This window comes from Mastacembelus armatus, chromosome 24, assembly GCF_900324485.2.
Source record: "Mastacembelus armatus chromosome 24, fMasArm1.2, whole genome shotgun sequence".
Taxonomy (NCBI): Eukaryota; Metazoa; Chordata; class Actinopteri; order Synbranchiformes; family Mastacembelidae; genus Mastacembelus; species Mastacembelus armatus.
In genome coordinates, this window is record NC_046656.1 from 15,924,991 (window position 1) to 15,949,383 (window position 24,393).

Here is a 24,393-nt window from a genome sequence, read left to right on the forward strand (position 1 = left end):
GTAAATTATTCCTGAACTTTGACAGGGACTTCAAATGAGGAAAGATGACAGTGTGACAAAGTTGTTGGAAAGTTTTCAGTCCTCTTTGATGGGTGCACCTTTTGGTTGGTACACAAACCTTACACTGAGTTCCACTTAGTTAGTTAGTTAGTTCTAATATGAATTTCTTGGACAGGATTTTTATATTTGGTGGATAAAAGCATCAAGATCTTTCTGCTGTGTCCTTTTTGGCATTATGGTTGTCAAGGTTGCTCAGTTGATCCACACATCTTTTTTTTTTTTTTTTTTTTTTTTGTTCACACAGAAATGTATAAAAAATCTATAAAATATTAACCATCCATAGAGATACCAATAACCTGCTGTACCTACTGCGACCAGATGCCATATGAATAGCACCAAAAGGCTCTCGCACATGCACACACTCATGTATGTATAGCTAATGTCCAGAATCCATTAGGACCCTTTCATGTGTTTTCACTCTGCCAGTTACACTCAGCAGCTTGCAGGGCTTGTTATTTTGGTGGAGAGCGTCTCCCTCTCAGAGCCGACAGGCCCCGCTGCACCTCGACAGAAGACGAGCGATCAAATGACGAAAGTAACTCAATCTCCCAAATGGGGCACACTTCAGGCTTTTAAGCGCCAAAAGAGAGCTTTTATTGTAGCGTTGCTATGGCAACTGTCACTAGAAGTGTGTTTGTGTGTGCGTTCACACTGGGGTCAGTTGCCATGGAGACTTTAGAAGTTCTAGTGTCAGATACCTGGGAGCATTGTCGGTCAGTGAATAGCTAAAGTTTCTTTTCTTTCATCAGTTTCCTTTTACTGGCTTTTTAGTCTGATTCTCTATTTTTTCTGGTCTTTTTTCTCTTAGTTTCTTTTCTAACTTTATTTCCTTTTTTGTCTCTTTTCTGTGTTTTCTGTTCTCTTTATCTTTGTTTTTCCTATATTCTTCTCTTTTTTCACTTTCCATTATCCCTTCTTTCTTTTTGTCTGTTCTTCTTTAACCTGCTCTTTTCAATCTGTGTTTTTCTCTGTTATTCTGTCTAGTATTCTGTTCTTTTGTTAGTTGCATGTTTTGGTCAGGGACCATGTACAAAAATGTAATCTCATGCAAAGCGGAAATACCAAACAGATTAAAGTACTTGTTTCTCAGGTTAGGACCTGGGGTTTGTACCATTACTTGTTTTTAACAGCTCAAAACGCTGGTAAATGTGTGTAGAGGTTTCTCTCAGTCCTAATAGCTTTCAGTGGATTTCTAAATCTGACATTTGGATTGTACAGTTGATAAAACGGTGTGTGTGTGTGTGTGTGCGCGTGTGTGTGTGTCCAGGGTGAAGAAGCTGAAGGAGACTCTGGTAACTGTACAGCAGCTGGATAAGAACATGAGTAACCTCCGCTCCTGGCTGTCCCGCATCGAGGCCGAGCTGTCCAGACCAATCACCTACAGCGTCTGTCACCACCAGGAGATCCAGAGGCGGCTGGCTGAGCAGCAGGTAAACACACACACACACACCACTTTTCACACTCCATAATATAATACTGGACTATTATTTGAATAGAATATATCATCTTTTGTTTTTTGTTTTATTTTTGTTTCTCCTGATTTTTCTCTGTTGATTCTTTGTCTCCATTGTTGCATTTTTCTTTTATATTTCTGTTTCTATCTCTTTCTAATTTTCTGGTTCTCCATCACTTCTTCTCGCTCTTTGAGAGTAATAGTTTATATGCACGCCGTGTGTAATTTTGGTAGTTGTGGTCTCATGCAGTGTCACCACATGCTCTGTCTGTGGACAGATGTTGTGATGTCAGTGGCATTGACTCATGTGTCATGTCTCTTCATTTCTGTCCACGTGTCCAGGAGCTACAGAGGGACATTGAGCAGCATACAGAAGGTGTAGCTTCGGTGCTCAGTCTGTGCGATGTCTTGCTGCGGGACGAAGATGCTGCTGGCGGCCCTGAGGCAGAGAGCGACAGCCTGCAGGAAACCAGTCGCAGCTTGGACCAGCGCTGGAGGACCATCTGTACCATGGCTCTGGACAGGAGGCTCAGGTAGGAGCTAGATCTTATTAAATAAATCAAAAACTTAAATTCTCTGTGCTTACTGTTTCCTTTTGACATCTGCAGCAAACTGTCATACATGGCATATATGATTTAAATCATACCATTCCAGTCCATTTTGTTGATCTCTAATCAAATTAATAATTACTCCTGAACTTCCTGATTTTCAAACCTCTTGGCAGTGTTTTGTAAGTTACAGGCAAACTGTTAAAAGTCATCAGTGGATGCAACGAACTTTAACTGCTACACGATGTTTCCTTACAGGATCGAGGAGACGTGGAAACTCTGGTGTAAGTTCCTTGATGACTACTCACGGTTTGAGGATTGGCTCAAGATGGCCGAGCACACCGCCGCCAACCCCAACTCTGCCGACGTCCTTTATACTGTCGCCAAGGAGGAGTGCAAGAAGTTTGAGGTGAGTGGCAGAGTCGGCTCTCTGGCTTCCTTTTGCCTATTTTTCAAAGCAAAAGTATTTATAATGCAAAATAAGAGACATCACCTGTCAGACTCCTAAATGATTTTCTGTCAATATTATCAGAGGAAAGATGCAACTGGGAAAGTACATTGAATGGTGTAGCATCAACATTAATACCCAGACTTTTTTAACTTCAAATACGTGGTCTGTCCTTCTTCTTATTCTTTTTAGGGTTTCCAGCGGCAGGTTCATGAGCGGCTGACTGAGCTGGAACTGATCAACAACCAGTATCGCCGCCTGGCCCGGGAGAACCGCACTGACCGAGCCAGCCAACTCAAAGCCATGGTCCGTGAAGGCAACCGACGCTGGGACACCCTGCACCGCCGAGTGTCTGCCATCCTGCGTAGACTCAAGGTACGGTACAGGACTGAGTTTCAGAAAGTTTTCACTCTTGCACCTATCGAACTGCTTGTTTTCTCCATAGATATAGAAACACACAATACCTGTGTTCTCGACTCATCCTGGCTTTATTTTGCTCCCAGTATTTTACCAGCCAGAGGGAGGAATTTGAAGGCACCAGGGAGAGCATGCTGGTGTGGCTGACTGAGTTGGACCTGCAGCTCACCAACGTCGAACACTTTTCAGAGAGCGACATCCATCACAAGATACAGCAGCTCAATGTGAGTGTGTGGCTGGTCAGGTGTAAGAAAAAACTCTCCATGGTTCATTTCTGTTTTGGACACATGTTACTCTTTGTTGACACTTTTGTGGAGAGTTAATATATTAAGACCAAAGAACCTTCTGTCAGGTCTCTAAGTATTTTGAAGTGTTCCCTTCTGCTTCATTTATTAATGTCCTTTTATACGTCACGTTTGGTTCCTTTGGATTTCCTCACACATTCTTCTAATTTTCCTGACTTAGTGTTGTTCATCCAACCATCCAACCCTCTTCCTGCAGAGTTTCCAGAAGGAGATCACTCTGAACACTGAGCGCATTGATGGGCTGATAGTATTTGGAGAGTGTCTGATCCAGAAGAGCTCAGCACAAGATGCAGCACTGATAGAAGACGAGCTGGAGGAGCTGCACTCGTACTGCCAGGAGGTTTTCAGCAGATTGGTCCGCTTCCACCAACGTCTCAGCCAGCCCCTGGTGAGCTGGAGCACACACAGTTTTTTTTTTTGTTTTGTTTTGTTTTTTGTTTTCAATTTTCATTTCATATGTTAAATTATCAAAGAGGAAAATTATTCTTTTTTTAATTCCTGTAAGACCACAAGTACACTTATGGTTCAGCAAGGTACAGTAAAAAAAAAAAGATTGTTGCTTGCTAATTGCCCTCACATATCGGTCACAAGTATGTTTTTTTTTATGATGAGTAAAATGTCAAGAAACGAATGATCTTGTGTTGCAAGTTAAGAGAAATGCAGCGCTGAAATGTTGAGGTAGGAACGTTGAGGCTGACCATGCAAAACCTTCAAAGACACATATTCACACGTGGTTGAATCTTTCATCATTTTAGAGGATCAAAGAAGAACCAGAGCTCTTCCCTGCCACTTTTTCCTTGGAGTCAAGCTTGGAGTTGATTGGCCGGCCATGGCTGGGGCGGAGCCAAGGAAGCCTGCCAGCCACACCCACCCACCTGCTGGCCTCTCCACTGGAGCGTTCGGGGCGAGAGACACCAGTGAGTGTGGACTCCCTGCCTCTGGAGTGGGACCACACGGGAGACGTGGGAGGGTCTTCCTCACATGAGGATGGTGATGATGAGGAGGAGGAGGAAGAACATGAGGAAGAGGATGGAGCTTACTACAATGCACTGTCAGGTACATTTACAGCGTTCAGTCTCATAGAGGAAAACAGAGCAAAGGTATTCTGAGATGATCTGACAGGTGTAACAGGAAATGAAGTTTAATACCTTTGCTTCACTCTTGCTGCCTGAGACACAGCTCTGCTCTGGTCTCATATCTTTCTAGGCTTTTTCCAGTGGATTAATATGTTTTTACTAGTTATACAGAAATCAAAGAGATAAACATCTAATGTAGATTTCATGAATAAAAAATGTACCATTTTAATAACCACTCCTCTCTCACACACACACACACACAGTTACAGACATCCTTACACCTGTAGTCTGACCCCTCTCTCCTCCCAGAGTTGACTGAGGGCCAGGATGAGTTTATCGAAGCCATGGAGGCCGTACGAGCCTCGTCACTGGGTAGGCACAGCAAAATAAATCACAGTTCTTCATGGTGAACATTTTTTAGCAGGCCATTTTCTAATTGCTCGTGGTGTTGCTGCTCTGATACTTGACTTCTTGTAGCTGTCGGGTAGAAAATCCTTCAGTACCAAAGTAAAACCTTTTTTATTCCTCTGACACATTTTGGATGAACAAATATTTTTCATTGTGTATCATTGGACATTTTTCTTTTTTAGGTTTGACCATGAGCTTTTTTTAATCAGCTATTGCAAAAATAAATCTTTCTGGCCTTAATGAAATACTACATAGATAACTTTCCCTTCACTGGCTGATTTATACTTCAGTGGCATGATTACCTGCTTTGATTTGTGAGTAGCTTTGGATGAATTTCATAATCAGTTAAGTTGAGTTTTGCAGTTCTCGTAGTCGATCATGCTCAGTTATAGGGTTTTCCCCCTGTGGCGACATTTGAATTACCTACAGTAAATTAGGCCTCGTACCTCACAGGACATGAGTAATGCTGTTGATTGTGTTGATCATTTTTATCATCCAAGTAGAAAGCAACTGTTAGGTAGAAACTGGAATGACCCTATAATATGAATATACTCCCTTCAGGAGTAATTCAGTGTTTCAGTGTGATGACCTGCATCTAATAATTTGTCTCTGCTCAAGTATGAACAACTTTGGTTTTTGGTAGAAAATACTATGAGATGAAGAGACCTGAGAATGTTTTGCATTAATGCCTGTGGTTTTACTCTCCTGGGTCTCAGTTCCAATTCATACAAGTCCTGAGGTCGTACATGAGTCCCCAAGTTGGCAGTCAGCAGGAGCCCCGGAATCACAGCTTCTCCAGCTGGACTCAGAGGACCACACTGAGGCTGCACCCACCAGCACTCCTCTGAAGCAGGGCTATGTATGTTTCTCAAATATCCTGTCAGTCATTAAACCACAACAGTTCACTAGTAGAATGCAGAAATAAGTCATGGAATAGCAGTGAAAGAGGCTTGTTGCTGCTGGTGTCTTTTAGTCCTGACACTGTGTGTGTTGTGTGTCCAGCTGCGCCTCATGTCTCAGTGCAGTGGCAGCATTGAGGACATTAAAAGAGTGTCACTGATCCTGGATGACGAGGAGCAGCCGGAGGAGCTTGGTCTGACTGGACTGGCTGCGTCAGACAAACAGTCAGGTGAGAGACACTTAATGTGGATTTCATGTCTGTTAAAGAATTAGATCCCTCAAGCTGATTTGAAGAGTGGTGAGCTACAGTAATGAATTCCATGCTAGAAAAAGAATTGGTTTGAAAGGAGTCACATCACAGTTTTCAGACCCCTTCACATTTTGTACACTATGTATCGTCAGTTTAATTTAAATAGAGGAAATTCATCAATCTACACCCACTATCCCGTAGTGATGAAGTGAAAACATTAAGTAACAACAATACAATGTTTAGTGGTTAAGATGTACATAACAAATGTTATGTATGTTTTTAGCCTTGTTATTCTAGGTGTGTCAGGGAGGGGTCAGGCCCCATTATAAACTGCACAAACATAAGCAAGGACAACAAATCTTAAGGCAATAACATTTGCACAAAATTGATTGTATTTCCACATATTCCACAGTCACAGGCTGCTTATCTGTAGCTGTTTGTGCTTCCTCAGGTGTGATCGAGCGCTGGGAGCTGCTCCAGGCTCAGTCCAGGAGCAAGCAGCCGGCTGGTCCTCAGGAGCCTCAGCAGCTTTTATCGGACCTCGACGACATCACCTCCTGGATGGCAGACGTGATGCCGGAGCTGGACCACCTGCAGCAGTCTGACCCAGCAGCTAGTATTGAGGACATGGAAGCCAGAGCCAAAGAACTAAAGGTAACAAATAATTACAGGCCAGATATAATAGAACTGATAAGAGTTCAGTTTGTTTATTATCATGGGTATTCTGTTTCAGGACATGCAGAGGATGTTTTGTCGCTACAAGTCTGTGATGCTTTCCATCAACCTGAGAGCTCAGGAAGCTCCTGAAGTGCAGCATCGACTGCGGACTATGAACAGAGACTGGAGCAGAGCATGTACAGGCCTCCAGCAGTGGGACATCAGTCTGAGGAAGACTCTGATGCGCTGCCAGGTGAGAAGCAGTAACAAAGTTGTAACAGATCAAAATATACAGTGCGGCTCCTTTGTGTTGTTTTTAGTTGTGAAGGACTTTGTGAAGTGTTTGCTCTTATTATGACATAAGTGTTAGTCTGCATGGTTTCTGACTTGTAGCATTACAGAGTAGACTTTCACTTAAATGGTGCTAACATTTATTCAAGTGCTTCAGTGTGGGCTCACTATAGCAGTTTTCATAATTTTAGTGCACTGTTAAAAAAAAAAAAAAAAAAAAAAAAAATGCCTACTATATTCTTCACTTGAGGAAATGAGCTTCAACCTTCTCTGTACAGGAGTTTCACAAAACCCTTCACTCTCTGCTGCTGTGGCTGGCCCACGCCGAGAGCAGACGCTACGCACTGGACATCAGTGACCCAGACACATCTGTCCAGGCCCTGCAGCAACACCACAACACACTCGCTGTAAGCAGTGTAGGCTGTCTAAAATGTTCTTGGTTTGAAGCTGGTGACTGTAGATTTCGGGTCTAAAAATGACAAGTTTTTCTTGTGTTGCTAAGTCTTAAACAGCGAGGCTTGACATGTTTAACCTACCAGAGATCAGTTGTCATCTTCTCCGTTTGTGGACTACAGGATCTTCAGGCGGAGCTACGGGACAGACAAGCTCAGCAGGCCTCCCTCCAGGCTCTGTGGTCTCAGCTCCAGCCTGACGACAGGGCAGAAGAGAGCAACGAGGCCCAGGAGAAACTCCATGTGACAGGGAGTAAGCTGAAGCTGCTCCTGAGGGAGGTAGACCAGGACCTCAGCACCCTGAGACAGCGTCTGGTAACCGTCAAACTGTGTCTTAAAGATCATGTGTGACAACTGGCCTGAAATTGTGGCTGAAATGTTTTATGGTTCTGTCATTTTGATCTTTATTTGCAAATCACTGTCTTCTGACGTTTTTAATTCAGGGTGGTGAACCTGTGGCAGATGCTTCTCAGGAGGCTGTGCGTTCAAACAAAGGTTTTCCTACTCAAAGGTACAGACATCAATATTTTGTTTTACTCTCTTGTATTATTGCAGTGCTGTGTGTGTATTGTATGTGTTCATGTGATAAGCTGTGTCTTCTGTGTCCTGCAGAGAGAAGACAGATGCAGCCCCACCTCGGTCCTTCTTCCACCGGGTTCTTCGGGCGGCTTTCCCCCTGCACCTCCTGCTGTTGCTGCTCCTGTTGCTCCCTTGTCTGATCCCGCTCTCTGAGAGTGAACCCAGCTGCACTGTGTCCAACAACTTCGCTCGCTCTTTCTACCCCATGTTACACTACACCAACGGCCCGCCACCAACCTGATCGTAACATAAATGTAGAGTAAGAGGTAAGATAGTTTAAATATCCCTACGCTAAAGACGATCAGTGGTTGGTTGACAGAAAAGCCAAAATACATCCAGTCCACTGGGTGTAGTATTTTCTTGCTTGAACTTACAACAGGTTTTAAACAGCATCATAGGAAAACAGTGACTGGTATGAGGCTGCATCAGTGGAGCTTTCAGAATTTTTTTAATTCAACAAATTTATACACAATTGCTGTTGAAGTGTTCTTGCCATTTACATCTTGAGATTATCATGGTTTGAAATGTATATGAACAGTTAGCATTATTTTTTTTAAATCTAAAATTCTGCATATTAAGCTGAACTCAAAAGGCACTATTTGAATTTGGACATGTTCTATAGAAGGCTAAGAACAAAATCATGTTATCCATATTTTTGTAGCAGTTACTGTTGAAACACTGTAGATTTAATATTGCGTTTATGTACAGAATGTATTACTATACTGCTTATTTATAACATCAATTTTTGGATTTTAGATTTTCTAGTAGTAAACACTTGAGTGTTAACTGGACTCAGATGTTTTACATGGATGCTTTGAATGGACATTTCACCAAATTTAAAATATTCAGATTCAACATCTGATGCAGGAGTTCATGGAAATCAATAGCATTTTATTTACAAAGCCAGACCCAGTGTGTAAAACAGCTGAGGTAAAACCTGCTTACCAGAGAGATTGGGTAGGCAAATAAAAATAGGACAAAAACAAATGATCTGAAAAAGTGCATTGTATTTGAACATTGGCAGTCAACTTGCATCTCAAAACCTTTAAGAGCAGATTCCCTTGCCATGATGATTTACATGTTAAACACAATGAAGCTAAGATCTGCTGATTAATGTAAGTTTCACTTGTTCACATATTATTTCAGATGAGCACCAGAAATGAAGCAGCCATGACATGAGTACATATACACAGTAATAGTAGACTTTGTGACAAAATATAAAGACCCAGAGGGGTTTATTTTTAAAGCCTGTGTTTTGTGAAAGTCCATTAATTTTGCAGTGATTCTGATTGTCAAAGCTGCATCATGACTGTGCCCACATTAGCTTTTTTTTTTTACTAAGATCTAAGATACAAAAATAATCTTTTCTTTAAGCAAAACATAGCAAGGATGAGTGCCTGTCTGTCTTAAGAGCAATAGTGGTTATGATGCTTCACAGGAAACAATGACAGATCACCTGGTCAAGGCCCTCAGCTGTTAGCAGGAGAAGTAAATCGCCCTCTAGTGGTCAACTGGAGCTGGAGAAAAGTAATTACAAATTAGTTCAACAGAATTCAGGTATTGTCCATTTCTCTGCCAAATATTGTGCTTGGAAAGTTTCAGTCTGACAGCTACAGTGCTGTTACAGGCTTTTCAGTGGCCTCCAGTAACCTGTGAGCTGCTACTGAACAGTGACAACAGACCAACTTGTCACTTAACTTTAGCATTTAGCAGCAACAGCTTAGCACAGTCAGAATCTCAGGGTAGCTGTGCTAAATGCTAACAGCAATGTATCTCTGTGTCCCTCTGTGGTTTTCTGACATGCTGTAGGTTTCATTTTGAAAGAATATTTGCAGTATTAGATGGGAGCAAATAAAACATGTCTGTACAGTTAATGGGCGCTACAGTCAGCAGCTAGCTAGTTAGCTTAGCTTAGAAATGGGTAACCTGCCAGTCTGACACTGACATCACTTTTTAAAATCTTAAACAAAAGAGTTGACCTTTTACTGTTTCTCCTCTTTATTCTAACCTAAGCAGCTGCTCAGTGGAGCTTTATATTTACTGTACAGACAGAGGTATTTGCTTTTTCTCATCTAACTCTTAGCAAATAATACTGAACTGTTCATTGTAAGATAGAAAACACTGCGATGTAATGAAGTATTAAACTGAAATATCCTGCTAATCCCTAATGTCCTACATGCGACTGGTTTGTTCTCAGGTCTGCTGTCCCATTCTTACATGTGTGAGCCGCTCAGAGTGAAGCAATAAGGCAGGAGGGAATCATTTATGTAAGGTCCTACCACCACAGTCCATGTGCTTTGCACTGGGATTTCTCACAAACAGCTAGCGAGGTAAACAGTTTGCACTTCTAAAAAAGTGTAGTGAATACATTTTTGTAGTTTAAGGGAACTCACTGATCTGTAGTCTATAGTTAATGGCTACAGGGCAAAGAGAAATCATTACAGTATTGACACTGAATATAATGCAGAGATAATACAAAGTAAGAGGAATTCCAGCATGTAGGAGGGATGTTGAGATCACCATTCAGTCACGAATGATCCAGACATCCCTGGGCCACACTGGGGGTTTCCTGGTACTCGGGAGTTACAGTTTACTAATTTAGCAGAATTGTCCACATCATCTTCATTAACATTTGTCTTGACTAATGTCTAGACCAGGGGTCTTTAACTCCAGTCCTCGAGGACCACTGTCCTGCTTCTTTTCCAACTATCCCTGCCCTGGCTGAATACACCTGATCCAGTAATCAGCTGTAGGTAGTTGGGATTTAGGGATAGTTGGAAAACAAGCGTCCTGCCAAGTGGTCCTTGAGGACTGGAGTTAAAGACCCCTGGTCTAAAAGATCTGGACAGCCCCTGTGTGCACCAGTGTTTCTATTATTTTGTACAATCTCTGCATTATATTCAAGGTAAATACAGGCTTCTAAAAGTGGAGTGAGAACCTGGGAACAAAGTACATGAATATTCTGGTATTACTTTTAGCCCTGCCACCATTATTAATAAATAATTTCATATAAATGAATTCCATTTTCTATATGCAGAAGCTAGATTACTCTATATAGAAAGTTGAAGAAATGGCACTTTTCAGTTTCTCAAATCACCAAATCTGTTTTTGAAACTGCTGCCTACAAGAAATCTCATTGTAATGCACGTTGACAGTGTAGTAGAAAGACTCCTAATAAATAAATGATTACCTCCTGACTGAAGTACGACCAAGGAATGAGGGTTAAAAATAAAACAAAAAGTCTGCTATAGTTTTAACGAATGGTGATACAGATAAACCTGACTGCTGTGGCAACTGAGGCTCACCTCCACATCCAGTGCTGAGGGCCTGAGCGGGAACCTCCTGCTGGGGCGGCAGGCGAGGCAGGCGGGAGCTGTGCATGATGTGGGCATCCAACATCTCCAGCAACAGGTCGTACAAAGGCACAATGTTCTTCATTTTCATGCTGTGAAGGTGGTCCATGCCTTTGTTACTACACGTTTGGAGAGAAGAGACACAGCAATAACACGAAACTTTACTGGCAGTTATTCTGTGGCACAACAGTTCAGTCATTGTGATGATGCGTGTGAGCAGCACATTTTCTAAAAAGGTAACGTTTAAGAAAATGCGGATTATTTGACATCACGTGATTGTAGCAGGGAAGACGGGGGCTTTTTATTACCTGACGTGGCGGATGTGCGAGAGCAGCATGAGCAGGTGGGCGAGGCGGGTGTACTGCTGGCGGAAGGTGAGGCCAGTTTTGGCGATGGCCCACACCAGCGCATCTGTTACAGTGTCCAGAAGATGCAGCAACTTGGAGCGACTCTGCAGCTCCTCACTGCCCTCTGAGGAGCTGAGGCACATGTCTGGCAACACAGACACAGAAACACTTACAGTTTGGTGCACAGGTAATTTATACTCAACAATTCTAGTTTGTCCTTGTTCTACACTAACGTTTGTTTTTTTTTTTTACTTCTCACAAATGCTATCACCAATATTTATCTTCTTCCTAGTCAATTTCTACCAAATATTACAAATATTTAAATTTCTATCCGTTTTCTGTAAAACAAATAATGTGATAACGTGTTTCAGAGGCTGAAATAGAATTTTTGATTTGACACAGCAGGAAAAGCAGAGGTCTTACTAACAACATGGACTGTGACTCTGTTCTATTCAACAAGTCATAACCAGGACCCTGAAACTGAAGCAGGCAGAGAGAGTGCTAGTTTGAACTAAGTACATTCAGGTCCCACAGACAGCCATCGCTTTCTCTATTAAATGATTATTTAAAAAACTTAATCAACACCCCTAGAAAGTTCTTTAAAAACACTTAGTATTGTTCTGACCTTATCTCCTAAAATATCTCAATTTTTTTCAACATATTTCTAAAACAAGACAAAAATACTGCTAACCCACAGCAGCAGCATTTTTTTAAAATCATGCAGTGGATGAAATATATGTTTGATGATTGTTATAAGAGTCTTAAATCAGTGCCAGATTGGTGGAAAGTAAACGACATGGGTCTGTTGAAGCAGACCATAAGACCCTGAGTTGAACTGAACTGTTCTGTAACAAGGTTGGATTCAGATCATGTTTGTTTTCCCTTTTTGGACCTTGCTGAAACACTAATGTTCAAACGGAAAAAAAGCTGGAATGGAAGATTCCTGAGTCCTGGTGGAGTCAAAAACAGTATGGCAATAACTCTGGTGTTGTCCTATCCGTGTTCATGTTCAGCTACTGCCTGTTACACAAGAACCAATGGGAGCAGAGGCTCAAACTGTACACAGTGTTCCCATTACAGGTGTTCAGGAGTAAATTATTCCAGCAGGATTATTATATTAATATAGAATTACCTGCTGAGACAACTAAATACTCGACTATGGCTTCATGCAGCATCACACGCCTACAGTATGTCCAACTTAGAGAGGAATCTGAAAATAGGAGCATGTACACTCACTGGAGTTGAGGAGGATCATGGCCTTGAGGCAGACATACTCCTCCCTCTGCAGCTTGAGCTCTCTCACTCTGGACGTAGCAGCTAGCAGCATATCAAAGATCTCCACGAAGCCCTGGACTGCGTTCCCCTCCTCTCTACCACACAAGACACAAAAACAGTGATTCATCACAAACTTCACCTTTTGCTCAAATCCACACAACAAAACATTTGTGTAATTTTTCTACCAAAAAGTGAGTAATGAAGCAGAAGGTGCTGGTTTAAAAGTTATTGTATATTGTAAATGTCAGGAAGTAAATACTATTATTATAAATACTCCAGTATTTGTATTCTACATTACTTATATATTACTGCATTTCAGAGGGCTATATATATATATATATATATATATATATATATATTATAAGTTAAATGGAACTGTAATTTATAACAGAGGTTCCCAGAATCTCCAACATTAATGCTCAATTTTCTACTGTTATATTGTGGCACTTTTACTTCAGTAAATTAGTTTTCACTCGTAACATGCACAAAATGTGGCATAGATGATCTGTGTTTTTAGAGTTTTAGGCTGTATGAAGATGGGCAATGTGGAACTTGGTTTCTGCATCTCACACTGGCTGAGTCAGATTACTTTTTTAAACATTTTGAAACAAATATTTTTACTTTTACAAAAACACTTAGGATTTACAAAATTTGACAGATTTGGTCCTTGAATGATAATTTCAGTTTATGTTTGTAGTTTTGGGAGTCACTTATGAAAATAAGATCTGAGATGTAGAAGGACAGTGAAACATATTAACAGTGATCTTTTAGTAATGACTGGTGAGTTCACGTCACACATTATCATTACTGACTGAAATGAACTACTATAGTCAAAACTATGAAATTAAGTTGTTATAAAACCTGAATTAATCTGTAGGATCATGTAATCATGTTCATGTTAGTGAAACAGACATTTTGGCAGTGATACCTGCTCAGGCTGAGATCAGGCGAGAAGATGAGTTTCCCTGGATGCTCCACTGACCTCCACATCAGTCCGATCATCAGCACCTCCAGCCAGCAGCACTCCAACAGGTGCACCTGGTCCAAGAGGCTGAGCTCAACAAACCCTGAGAAAAGGACATGATCAAAACAGTACATAACTGTGTGCAAAAAAAAAAAAAAGTGAAGGAAACTTTGTTTTTATCTTAGAGTACAGAAATGATGTAATATCTGCAACTTAATTCAGTTTCCAACTAAATCTGCATATATCTGAAATAAACTGAGAAAAGGTTCCCTGGTCTGTGGCAGCTCAGAGTATTAACCTACTATAAACTCTTACCGGTTACAACACTGGATAAAATTCAAAAGAACAAAATGAAAAAGAAACTTCAGACCTGACAGATATACATTCTACAACTCAACGACACCTCTGGTTTCTAACTGAAGATGTACAAGTTGCCAAAATATACTTACAGTAATTGCCTTTTTAAATTAAATGTAGGGTGTTACTAAATTGCAATTGATAATAAAAAAGACATGAAAAAAACAGCACAAGAGGAAATGAAATTATAATTGAAATTCATTCTAAAACCTTCAAGGAACTAAGGAAGTCCGTTAAAACCCCAATAATCACCTGGAATCTTCTTGGCCCAGCTGATCATGTGAACCAGCTCCTTATCAGCCAGGTTGGTCAGCGACATCATGATGTTTGCTTCGGTCAGTGGCCTCCTCATGTCCTTCATGAGATAGATCTCTGGCGGCTCTGCCTCCATTATTCGCTCAATCACCTGCTCTGGGGTCAGTGCAGGTGGCCGGAGCTCCTTTAACAAGGCACCTGCTGGTCCGGTTAAAGGCTTTGGTCCATTGATTCTGTTTTGTGAAGAAAGACGGGTCAGTCGCCTCGTCTTGGGGTTCCTGTAGTTTCCGCGCTCCTTTCGTATACCTGAGACAAAACAGCAGTGATCCTTCACTGTCCAGTGGTTTGGTTTTCATGTCTAATAAAAGAGTCAGGCATGGCTATAAAAATTTAAATCATGGTGTGAGTGGCTCAAAATCCTCTGAAGCTCACAAAACAAAAAAACCTCTTCACTCAAAGCAGCTGTTGAACCAATTAATTTCATGTGGAAATGATTAAGAAGAACCACTCTGGGCCTTTAGAGCGGGATTGGATTTCTCTGAGTATAAACAGGAGGGAAAATGCTGTAACTACGTGGGACTGTAATGATACAGAATAAAGAAACACTATCTGAAATCAGCTGTACAACTATTTCAGACTCTCTATTCACTACATCATATTTGTACTGTTCTCACATGTTTTCTACATCTAATATGTTAAAGCAGATAAACCATCAGCTAAACTCGTCTTTCACGAGCCAGGAAGTGAACGCCTTGCTGCTTTATTGACAACTCTTCATACATGACAGGCGAAAGGTTGAGAGTGAAGAGCCAATGCTTTCGAGGGCAGAAAGGTGTAAAGTGCAAGAGGTGCAATGTGAAACCTAATGTCTCTGGACAACTGCTTTTGATATGCCCTTTCTAATTAATGGTCTAAAACATACAGAACATTAAACCTTTATCTGAACCTAAACCAGAGGGCAGAACAATCTCCCTATGTGGAACATTTTTTGTTGTTGTTTTGTTTTAAACATCATTCAGATAGAAAAATGAAACCCAGACTATTTATATGAATTATATTAGTTACTCAGAACAAGCAGGGTTACCCACCATACCTAAAAAAAGTGGAACAGAAAATTGCTGCAGGCAAACAGGCTTTAATTCAAAAAGCTGCTAAAACTAGACCTATTTTTAGAGATTAAATACATATCAACTTGCGAAAAGAAAAGATGTATATTGGTAACTGCTGTGTGTAGATGTGTAAAGACAGTTGAACACTGACTAAAACTCAGCATGTTGACAAAAAACTGATTGTCTGGTTACAGTTTTCTGTTTGTTGGAGGCCAAAATAAAGAAAACAATCTTGGACAGGAGTAAAAAGGCAAAACTAACACAAATAAGCATATAAAAAGGACACTAACCACACTTTGTCATGCCAACTTCATGGCACTTGCGAAGGCGACATGCCTGGCAGCTCTTCCGGCGGTTCTTGTCGATAGTGCATTGATTGGTTGCTGGGCAGATATAATCATTGTGCCCTGGAACAAAGAGAGAGACAAGGTGGAGACTAAAACATAAAGGCAGAGAGGGAAAATGAGAGTAACAAAGACAAAAACAGAGAAAATAAGAAGAAAGAGAGAAAGAAACATAACTCCACAGATGTTTAGCACTGTCTCACTGTTAAAACAAAATGATGACTGGAGGCTTTATGCTGTTTTTTTCCCTTTTGGCATCATTTCAAGGCCCCTAACCTTCATACTCTACTGTGAACTGTACCATGAATGAATGTCTGAATAACATTTTAAAAATCATTAATCTGTTAATTACCAAGATATTTTATTTTGGACTAAAGTGGTGAATATACTAACAAGGAATGTGAATCTGTTCAGTCTGTGAAGTCAGCGCTATGGGAGGAAAACTCTTAAAAACAGACATTTACTGAGAAACAAAACCCATGAAACAGCTGACAGTCAAACATAAAGATGTTCAACAAACTGTGTCCACCACTATACACTAATATGCTGTATATTTAAAGGTCTCACCTTGGATGCTCCTCTTGAAGAAGGCCTTACACCCTTCACACGACCACACTCCGTAGTGGTAGCCTGAGGCGTAGTCGTGACACACTGCACAGTATTGAAAATCTGCCTTCATGCCCGACGACACCACACCCTCTTCCTCACTCACCTGGGAGCGCCTCCGCACACTCTTACTAACAGACAAACACAGTCACCATTTCTTCCCATGAGACAAAAACATGTGGAATTAACTCTAAACAGCTGTTTCAGTGTGAAGACTGTTCCATTTTAATATCGTTTTGGGAAAATGTGACTGATAATAAAACATTCACTGGGTCAAACAAATGATCAGATCAACTAATAATCTGCCCTTCTTTCTAACACACTTGACTGTTCCAACACTGCATCTCCCACCTGGTTGTTAGGACACTGTCCCGTGGTGTCAGCTCCACCCATGGACTCTGGACTGGCTGGCTGTGCTGGGATCTGGTCTGGGAACGGTGTAATGGTATGGGGGACCCCATGTGGGCATGGCTGGGCCAGAATAAGGAGGGGCTTACTGACTGATGGACAGATGGACAGTCTGAAATGCTGGGACCAGCGTAACTGAAGATAGTCGGACTATAGAAAGGTATAGTGAAGTCGTGACCAAGGTCAGTGTAAGGGGAGGGGATGCAGATGGGCTGGCTGGGTTCAACAGACAAACCAGGAGGGGAGTAGCTGAGAACAGGAGGGAAGCCACGACTGCCAACTCGACTGGAGTCCACCTCCTGGAGCTGGAGGAGGGGCTGTTCCTTGTCTGGAGAGGCAGCAGCCATTTTAACTACAGTCTCAGTATCACTAGATTTCCTACATCAGTGATAAATAATTAGATAAGTGAGTCTAAGATACAGTCGTTTCCCTGTGACGTCAAGATCACTGAGGTAACGTCATTTCCCTCTGTAAAAGATGGCATAAAATAAGACCAGCTGATCTCTCTATGCAGGCCTGGGTAGTTTAATGTTCACATGGTAAATACTCTCAGACTGATGAGTGTGTCCAACCAAATCTTCACTTCAACTTTGTTTTGATTCTGTTCAGTGCAAAATGTCAGATCACATAATCAGCATGAGCTGATCCTGTTTCTAATGTTGTGGCTGATCTCGTGAAACGATCCATGAGACGGTGAACACCAGCGAGACGCCCGTCTAAGCCGGAGTAGGGTGGGCATGCAGTGTTCAGTCCAGGCCTTGAGTCAGCTCACGGAGCCAGTTAGTGATGTGCGGCAGAGTTTTCCACCTGGAAGACAAAGAGGGAAGCACTGAGATACTGCGCAGTGATAAATGTTCTCAGTGAAACAGCATTAAGTTCAGTAAAAAAAGAAAGAAAACGTAATATACAAACACTTGATCTCACGTGACACAGATTGAGCTACACCCGAGCAACTTCTGTTTACTGAACCCTTCAGATTTATCTGCATCTAATTATAAACTGATCTAAAATATGGTCCGATCTTCTAAACTACAACTATAAACAAACAATTGTGTGATTTAATAACATAATTGCTGTTATTAATTTTTATCGTTTTTAAACGTAAGTTCTTACAATATGTCAACCAAATTCCATTGAAGACAAACTAATCCTGAGCAGAAAATATTTTCTTGGCACACTAGTTTTTGAAAATGTTATTAGAATTTAGGTTTTTTTTCCTCTAATATGTCATAGTGTATTTATATTCTTTGTGCAACATTGATTATATGGTCTCAAATCACTAACTGGATTATGGTGCTGATGTTATGCTAAATGTGAAGTACAGCAGCTGAATGTGAAAACACAGACTTCAGTGGGAATAAAATATTATCACTGCAAAGTGGAGTGAAGTGTCTGAAAAATGACAAGTGGAAACAGGAAACACTTTAGGATTTATAGTGCGCCGCAGACAGCTGGTAGATCAATAAGTTCAACACATGTATGAACCTTAGGACAGTCGTGGACTTTTTTGTTTACTCCAACATGTGATGCAGTAAATTCAGCAGAGTAAATCCTTCCTGGGTGGCAGGAGGCAGTCTGAAGTCACAACTGGTACACAGTCTCTAGACATAAAGCTCACATCCGAGGTCATTTGTAATTCAGAACAAAAAAGGGTGTTAATCTTGCCAAAAAGTACAAAAATGCTTTAGTTTTAAACAGCCTACAAATCTCCATAGGAACACTAGAGTCTTGTGCGGAAAACTGGAATGTTTAGTAACCGTTATTTATAATGTACATTGTGAAAAGTGTTGAAGTGATGATATCAAATTTTTTTAAAAATTACTCTTACAGCCATGGAAAAAGTCTGGAAAATGAAGCTATTTGAGCATTTTTACTGTTACTAGTAATTATTACTGCCTCAGTAAGTTTTCAGCACTTTGTCTTCACACACCCTGAACAATGTGATAGTAGATTTGTCTGGGTTATTACACCACAGCCCTGACACACACTCCATTCTTTGGCTGTGTGTGTTGGTAGTGGGAGGATGGCTCTACCTCTGTCATCTATGGGGTTTATTAATTCATACCTGACATCTAAAGTGATGAAACATCAGGGAAATAAAGACTTTTGGTTATTCTTTATTTGACGTTGAATTACGCCGTCTGTTCCTGCTTAAACCATCAGGGATGGAAAAAGTAACATGCTGGGTCACGGAAACTTCAATTACATCATCTGCAGCATCATCTGCATCAATAATACAAACTGAAATTAAAATTGAATTATGCTTAGTTGTCAGGATGTTGTGTATAATTACAGATAATATTCTGGAGAAAGCATAAAAAAGTGTGCTGCCATCTTCAACTAGTTCTTCTCCTAAAGCAGACAGATCACTTGAAGAGAATAGAGAATTGTGACAATTAGATTCTTTCATTTTGAGATAAAATCAGATGTGGAAGAGTTTTTGGAGCTTTTTGGGCCTTTAACCTTCAAGCATTTGCACTATCACACTCTCCAGCAGCTGGAAGCTCACTGTGGGGAAAAAAAATCTCCCAGCGACTCACCAACACTGCTAATCACACTGCCATAAAAACAATTACACACAGACCTCAAACAATACGCATAAATCCACATTTATGAATATAATATCAAGAGCGCTATAGTTGGAAAATATTACTCAACAACCAGTGTCACTGCTGGCATTACGAATCATTAGTGCCGATGAGGGGTTTCATACTAAAACCACAAGTTTGACCATTATTTTAAAAAGCAGCCGCACAAGAAATAAGTCTGAGCACTATGTTGATTTTACTTTTGATTGTGCAGAAATCTCTGAAATCCACATAACATGCCTTCAGGTAGATTCGAGTACTGCCAGGAGGCAGGCGTTATATTAGCAATATTTTTTTGGTCTGAGTATAATCAGATCAGACCTGACATAAAACCTAAGAAATGAATAAATAAATAAATCACTCTAGATTGATTAGATTGAATAATTTAGAACGTACAGTCTTTTTTTCCTCAATTGTGATCACGTTTTACTAGTCAAGGAGATATAACATTGAACTGATTCTTTACAGGGAACTGCAAGGGGAGGTGAGTTAGCCTTAGTTAGGGCACACCAACTAACTGACTAGTAACTGCAGTTTGGATTTTACCCGTTATCTACTTCTTACAAGTTTAACAAGCTGCTGTTTTCCTCAAACTGACATTTCTTTGGCATAAGACACAAAATGATGTTGAAAAATTATTTTGACCAAACATGCAGCTACAGTGTTTTGGCATCGTTTCACACACACAAACACACACATGTGGATGAGGCAGGAACTCCCCCAAATCATACACAAAGTTTGAAGTGACAGTACTGTTCCCGGCCATTAGCCAGAAGTGCATGCCTTTTACACAAAAGCTCAAGGCCATGTCATTTTCCCATCCTAAAATCTCCCTACCTCCCTAAAACCAAGCGGAAGCGGATGTAAAACAGCTCTGTAAAAGGAGCTGTACCTTACTATATACAGTTAGGGAGTGTGAGAAGGGATATGAATGCTGAGAATGTCTGAAATTGTGAAAGCTCTCGCTGAGATGTTTTTGGTATGTTAAAACATGTTCTGCTTCAGATTTACAATTTCTTTTCAAAGGTAAATTCAACTCTGCCACTCTGCAGCCAGTAAAATAAATTTAGAGCTGCCGCACACTGCGAGCTGCACAGCCAAAGCTTTTTTGTTTTTGTTTTTTTTTACACAGTGTCCAGAAGCTGTAGTTTGTAAAAGTGCTGCACGACTTATAAACGATAGGACACGTCAGTCATTTCTGCATCTATCAGGTGTGAAGGCAGTTCACATGCATCTTACTGTAAGTAGGACATATGTTTCTATATTCTTAATCATGGTGAAAAGAAATCTTTCAGCTTGCACAAACAATAAAAACATTCTGACACATAACTGAGTGCATCACTAAAACCCCAGCACAACTTCTGCAAAAACTGAAAAGCTGACAGACAAATCCACCTCAATGCAAAGAGAAATTTAATAGCACTACAGAGTAAACAAAAACAGATATTCAAATACGTCCCTCATCTGTTTCATGGTCAATGTGAGTTTTACAACATGCAATTCAATCTAAATGTAGTTATTTGAATAGAATACTCCGTAAATAACAGAATCAATGATTCAACTTAAAAATGTAGGAATCAGCCATCAGATACAGTTTCAAACAAGGAGAAGAATAATTTTTTCCTGAGATTGTCTGTATCTCACCAACTGGCTCACCCACTTGTTGATATGGTGGTAACTGTACATAATGTAATGCTCACAATAGACATACATAGAGTTTAGAAGTCTGATTCTCAACCCACATCAGAGACATAAGAGTCCATGGTCCTAATGATCCACAAATGGTTTATTTCTAAGATTCTAGCAGTGTAATAAAGCATACTGTGTGCAGAAATAAATTGGAGTAAATGCACTGTATAAGACAAACACTGTTAATTTGTATAATGCTACACCTGCCTGCATATTTCACCTTATAAGTGCATTGACCACCTGGGCTCTCTGTGCAGATATAAAACATCAAACTGTCTAAAAGGCTTGGAGAAAAATGCTGTTTATATCCAATTGAGCTTTAGAAACGATTATGTGACAATGCCACACTGTCCTATAATAAACTCTGGACTTAAATTCATTTCGCGCTATATCTCATTCTGTCACCTGTTAACCAGCCAAATTACAAGCCACAATTACACCTAACCTGATTTCTGCTAAACCCAGTTACAGGCCTCCAACTTGTTGCTTGCAGCCTAAATATTCGACCTGCAGCAGCAATAAGTCAGTGGGACTTTAGCCTTTAGCCTCCCTGCAGCGCTGCACGGCGTCTGTTCTCGCTTCATGAATAAATTGCATTTGCAAACAAGGAAATATTCTCACCGCTCCTGCCAGTGACACCAGTTGCGGACAAAGTTGTCAGTGTGACGAGATGATTTCCCGCTGCGGTGTCATGTGTCACTGAAGTGTAAAATAAAGTGTGACCGGAGCTGTTGCGACCTGGACAAACGCCGAGCACCGAGTAAGTTTGGTCAACAATCTGACTGCGTTGATATGAGACGCAGCTGCTGAGCACGGAGGCGAACGACGCGGTGCGTTCATGGACATGGTGTCAAGGCAGACCAAATAAGTTGTACAACATCCGGTCAGAACCTTCAAAATAAAATCCGCCCTTGCAGAAGTTGAACTATAGGCTAACCATCAACACGACAATCTCGCAACCATATAGATTATAGCTTTACCAGTAATTAGATCATAATGTCAGGGATAAAAAAAATTGTTTTATAAACAGAACAATCTCCAAAAGGCCCTATTGACTTCAGTTTGTACATCGAATATATAGTATTCAAAGACACTTCTAAACGTCTGGTTGAAAAATATTTCACCTACTACTTGATAAAAAAGATTTTGCACTTGCTTCTGAATCGAATCATAGATTTAGGCCCACAGGCTACTTTGATAGAAAACAGATTTTTTCACAATTTAGGGAATTTTTTTTTTTTTTTTTTAAACTCATGCAGCAAACAATAGGCCTGTATATTTTCATCTAGATGGTTAGATGACTTTCTGGAGATTCTGTCTCTTGCCCAATAATGAAAATAACATTGGTCTTTTTATCAACTGCACAAGCTTTGGCAAACTTTATGCTTTTATTATGAAGGAAACCCCCCATATTTCCGTGTTCAGTCCCCTTAATTGAATTTGACTGTTCTGGGAAAGTCAGCCAAAGACCTCAGAACCAACCACACCTACCTGGGCAGTGTGCTACCAGTCTTGAGTCAGTAGAGCGATTTGGTCAATTTCACACTCAGAGACCAACACAGACTACTCTCTCTGGGCAACCACATTAAACTGAAATTTTAACACAGGCAAGTAACTTGTATTATCTGACTCAGCACTTGTTTAAATATCCACTGACAGCACATTTTGTTGCCTCTCCATAAGTAGTGCAGATTCTATATCAAATAGACGAGTAAGACAAGGGGTTGAAAATATTTATATTTCAGCAAATGATTAATTTTTAAATAAGCGTAAGCATCACATCCTGACTGCTATTTTTAAATATTCAAGGTCACTGCACAAATATTTCTAAGAAGGACTCCTATGAAAAGATGGCTCAACAGACACCTGATGTCTAGTTCATACACCACTGACTAGTGTCCGTGCTGGAACAGCGCTGGACATATTGAGGAGCACAATGGAAGTCTGACCTCAGGTTTCCTCAAACCTCATTAGCAGAGAGGCCAGAGAGGAAACTGCTTATGATTCAGCAGCCAACGCAGAAAAACAAAGAGCCACACCAGTGTTGTTATTTCAGTGTTGCAAAGGCTGGCAAAGGTTAGAGGACCCTAACATGCATGAATGTTAAATTAATAGCTACAATTTTTTTGTAGCATGTAGCTGCAATTAGGGCTGCAACTAATGATATTTCTTTTAGAACTGGGTCATTTTTAAATGATTAAGTACACCAATTAGAATATAAAATATCCAAACACAAAAATCTGTCATCCCCAGAGCCCCAGATTACATTTTTAAATAGTTTTGTTGAACCAAAAATCCAAACCAAAAGACATCCAGCATCCAGAGAAAGCAGTGCATCCTCAGAGCAGAGGCTACGTTTGATATTTTTGCTTGAAAATGCCTTTGAGTGAAATGCAGTTCACATTCAATGTTACAAAAAAAAAAATTATATTTTGTGCTGTCATTGAAATTTAACAAATATCATGAGTACTGGGCAGCACATTTTATATTACAAGTTTTCTACGGTGGACAACACACACTATTTTAAAAACTTTAAATTCAATTTTAATTTACTGTCATTTTTTCTACTGACATATACATCGATACTGACACTTCTAACTAATATCTGATTTAGTGTATCTAGTCAAAAACATCACAAGGTGTCTTTAACTTACATCATTAATTCTAAAAATTAATATTGAAAAAATTCTGTGTAAAACAACCAATAATTACTGTACTGCAGCAATAATAATAATAATAGTAATAAGTACTGTTTACAAAAGGCAAAATGAACTTCAACTTCCTAATGCATTAAACATTCACCTGGAATCTTTATTGTGGATGTTACTCATGTTGTGGGGACATAAATGTGTTTGCCCAAGAAGCAAGTCCCCAAAATGTAAAGCATTAAATTTCAGGCTGACAAAATAATTGAATGTTTGAATAATCTGGGGGTAAAGGTTAATACAGAGGCAAGTAGTGGTTATGGTTTAAGTTGGGGTAAGTCTCTAGAAAATGAATGTAAGTCAATGTAATGACCCGTGTTGTAATGGAACCATGACTGTGTGTGGGTGTGAGAAAGAGAAAGACCATTTTCACGACATTTTCTGTGAAGGAAAAAAAAAAAAAAAAAAGAACTTCTCCCAGCCATGGCCCACTGTCACACATGCCGAGATAATCATTCAGAATTACGATGTGCTCATTTTTTACCTCTCAAAATCCAATTTCCGTGATTACATTTTGTGGCTCTGCAGTCTACTAGCACTTCAGAAACT

The 24,393-nt window shown here is 40.3% G+C and overlaps 2 protein-coding genes across 3 annotated transcripts in view; one reads left to right on the forward strand and one right to left on the reverse strand.

Annotated features, from left to right (window-relative positions):
- syne2a (spectrin repeat containing, nuclear envelope 2a) overlaps positions 1-10,008 on the forward strand; it is a 65,348-nt gene extending 55,340 nt beyond the window's left edge. For both annotated transcript variants that reach the window (XM_026318309.1, XM_026318310.1), the window contains 16 exons: positions 1,328-1,490; positions 1,856-2,046; positions 2,320-2,470; positions 2,702-2,884; positions 3,013-3,150; positions 3,428-3,619; positions 3,987-4,287; positions 4,617-4,679; positions 5,432-5,574; positions 5,718-5,844; positions 6,317-6,519; positions 6,599-6,775; positions 7,092-7,220; positions 7,389-7,580; positions 7,709-7,776; positions 7,878-10,008. In XM_026318309.1, coding sequence (XP_026174094.1) covers positions 1,328-1,490; positions 1,856-2,046; positions 2,320-2,470; positions 2,702-2,884; positions 3,013-3,150; positions 3,428-3,619; positions 3,987-4,287; positions 4,617-4,679; positions 5,432-5,574; positions 5,718-5,844; positions 6,317-6,519; positions 6,599-6,775; positions 7,092-7,220; positions 7,389-7,580; positions 7,709-7,776; positions 7,878-8,085 — 2,629 coding nt within the window. In that variant the 3' untranslated portion in view covers positions 8,086-10,008. The remainder of the gene's footprint in view (positions 1-1,327; positions 1,491-1,855; positions 2,047-2,319; positions 2,471-2,701; positions 2,885-3,012; positions 3,151-3,427; positions 3,620-3,986; positions 4,288-4,616; positions 4,680-5,431; positions 5,575-5,717; positions 5,845-6,316; positions 6,520-6,598; positions 6,776-7,091; positions 7,221-7,388; positions 7,581-7,708; positions 7,777-7,877) is intronic.
- esr2a (estrogen receptor 2a) lies at positions 8,980-21,971 on the reverse strand. The gene is made up of 10 exons (XM_026318312.2): positions 21,761-21,971; positions 16,806-17,669; positions 16,416-16,585; positions 15,795-15,911; positions 14,393-14,701; positions 13,748-13,886; positions 12,781-12,914; positions 11,506-11,689; positions 11,150-11,316; positions 8,980-9,361 (listed from the first exon to the last, which is right to left on the reverse strand). Exons 2-10 carry the CDS (start codon positions 17,207-17,209, stop codon positions 9,345-9,347), a joined length of 1,641 nt encoding a protein of 546 aa, XP_026174097.1. The 5' UTR covers positions 17,210-17,669; positions 21,761-21,971; the 3' UTR covers positions 8,980-9,344.
- Positions 21,972-24,393: the final 2,422 nt, after the last annotated feature.

Bases quoted from the DNA above. Each gene is read 5' to 3' on its own strand.
- esr2a (XM_026318312.2), bottom strand. From the start codon at position 17,209: ATGGCTGCTGCCTCTCCAGACAAGGAACAGCCCCTCCTCCAGCTCCAG. The intron at 12,915-13,747 runs GTATCACTGCCA...CTTGTGTGGTAG, and splicing joins CCTGATCTCAGCCTGAGCAG to AGAGGAGGGGAACGCAGTCC. The intron at 11,690-12,780 runs GTGAGTGTACAT...CTGTGTTGCCAG, and splicing joins CATGATCCTCCTCAACTCCA to ACATGTGCCTCAGCTCCTCA.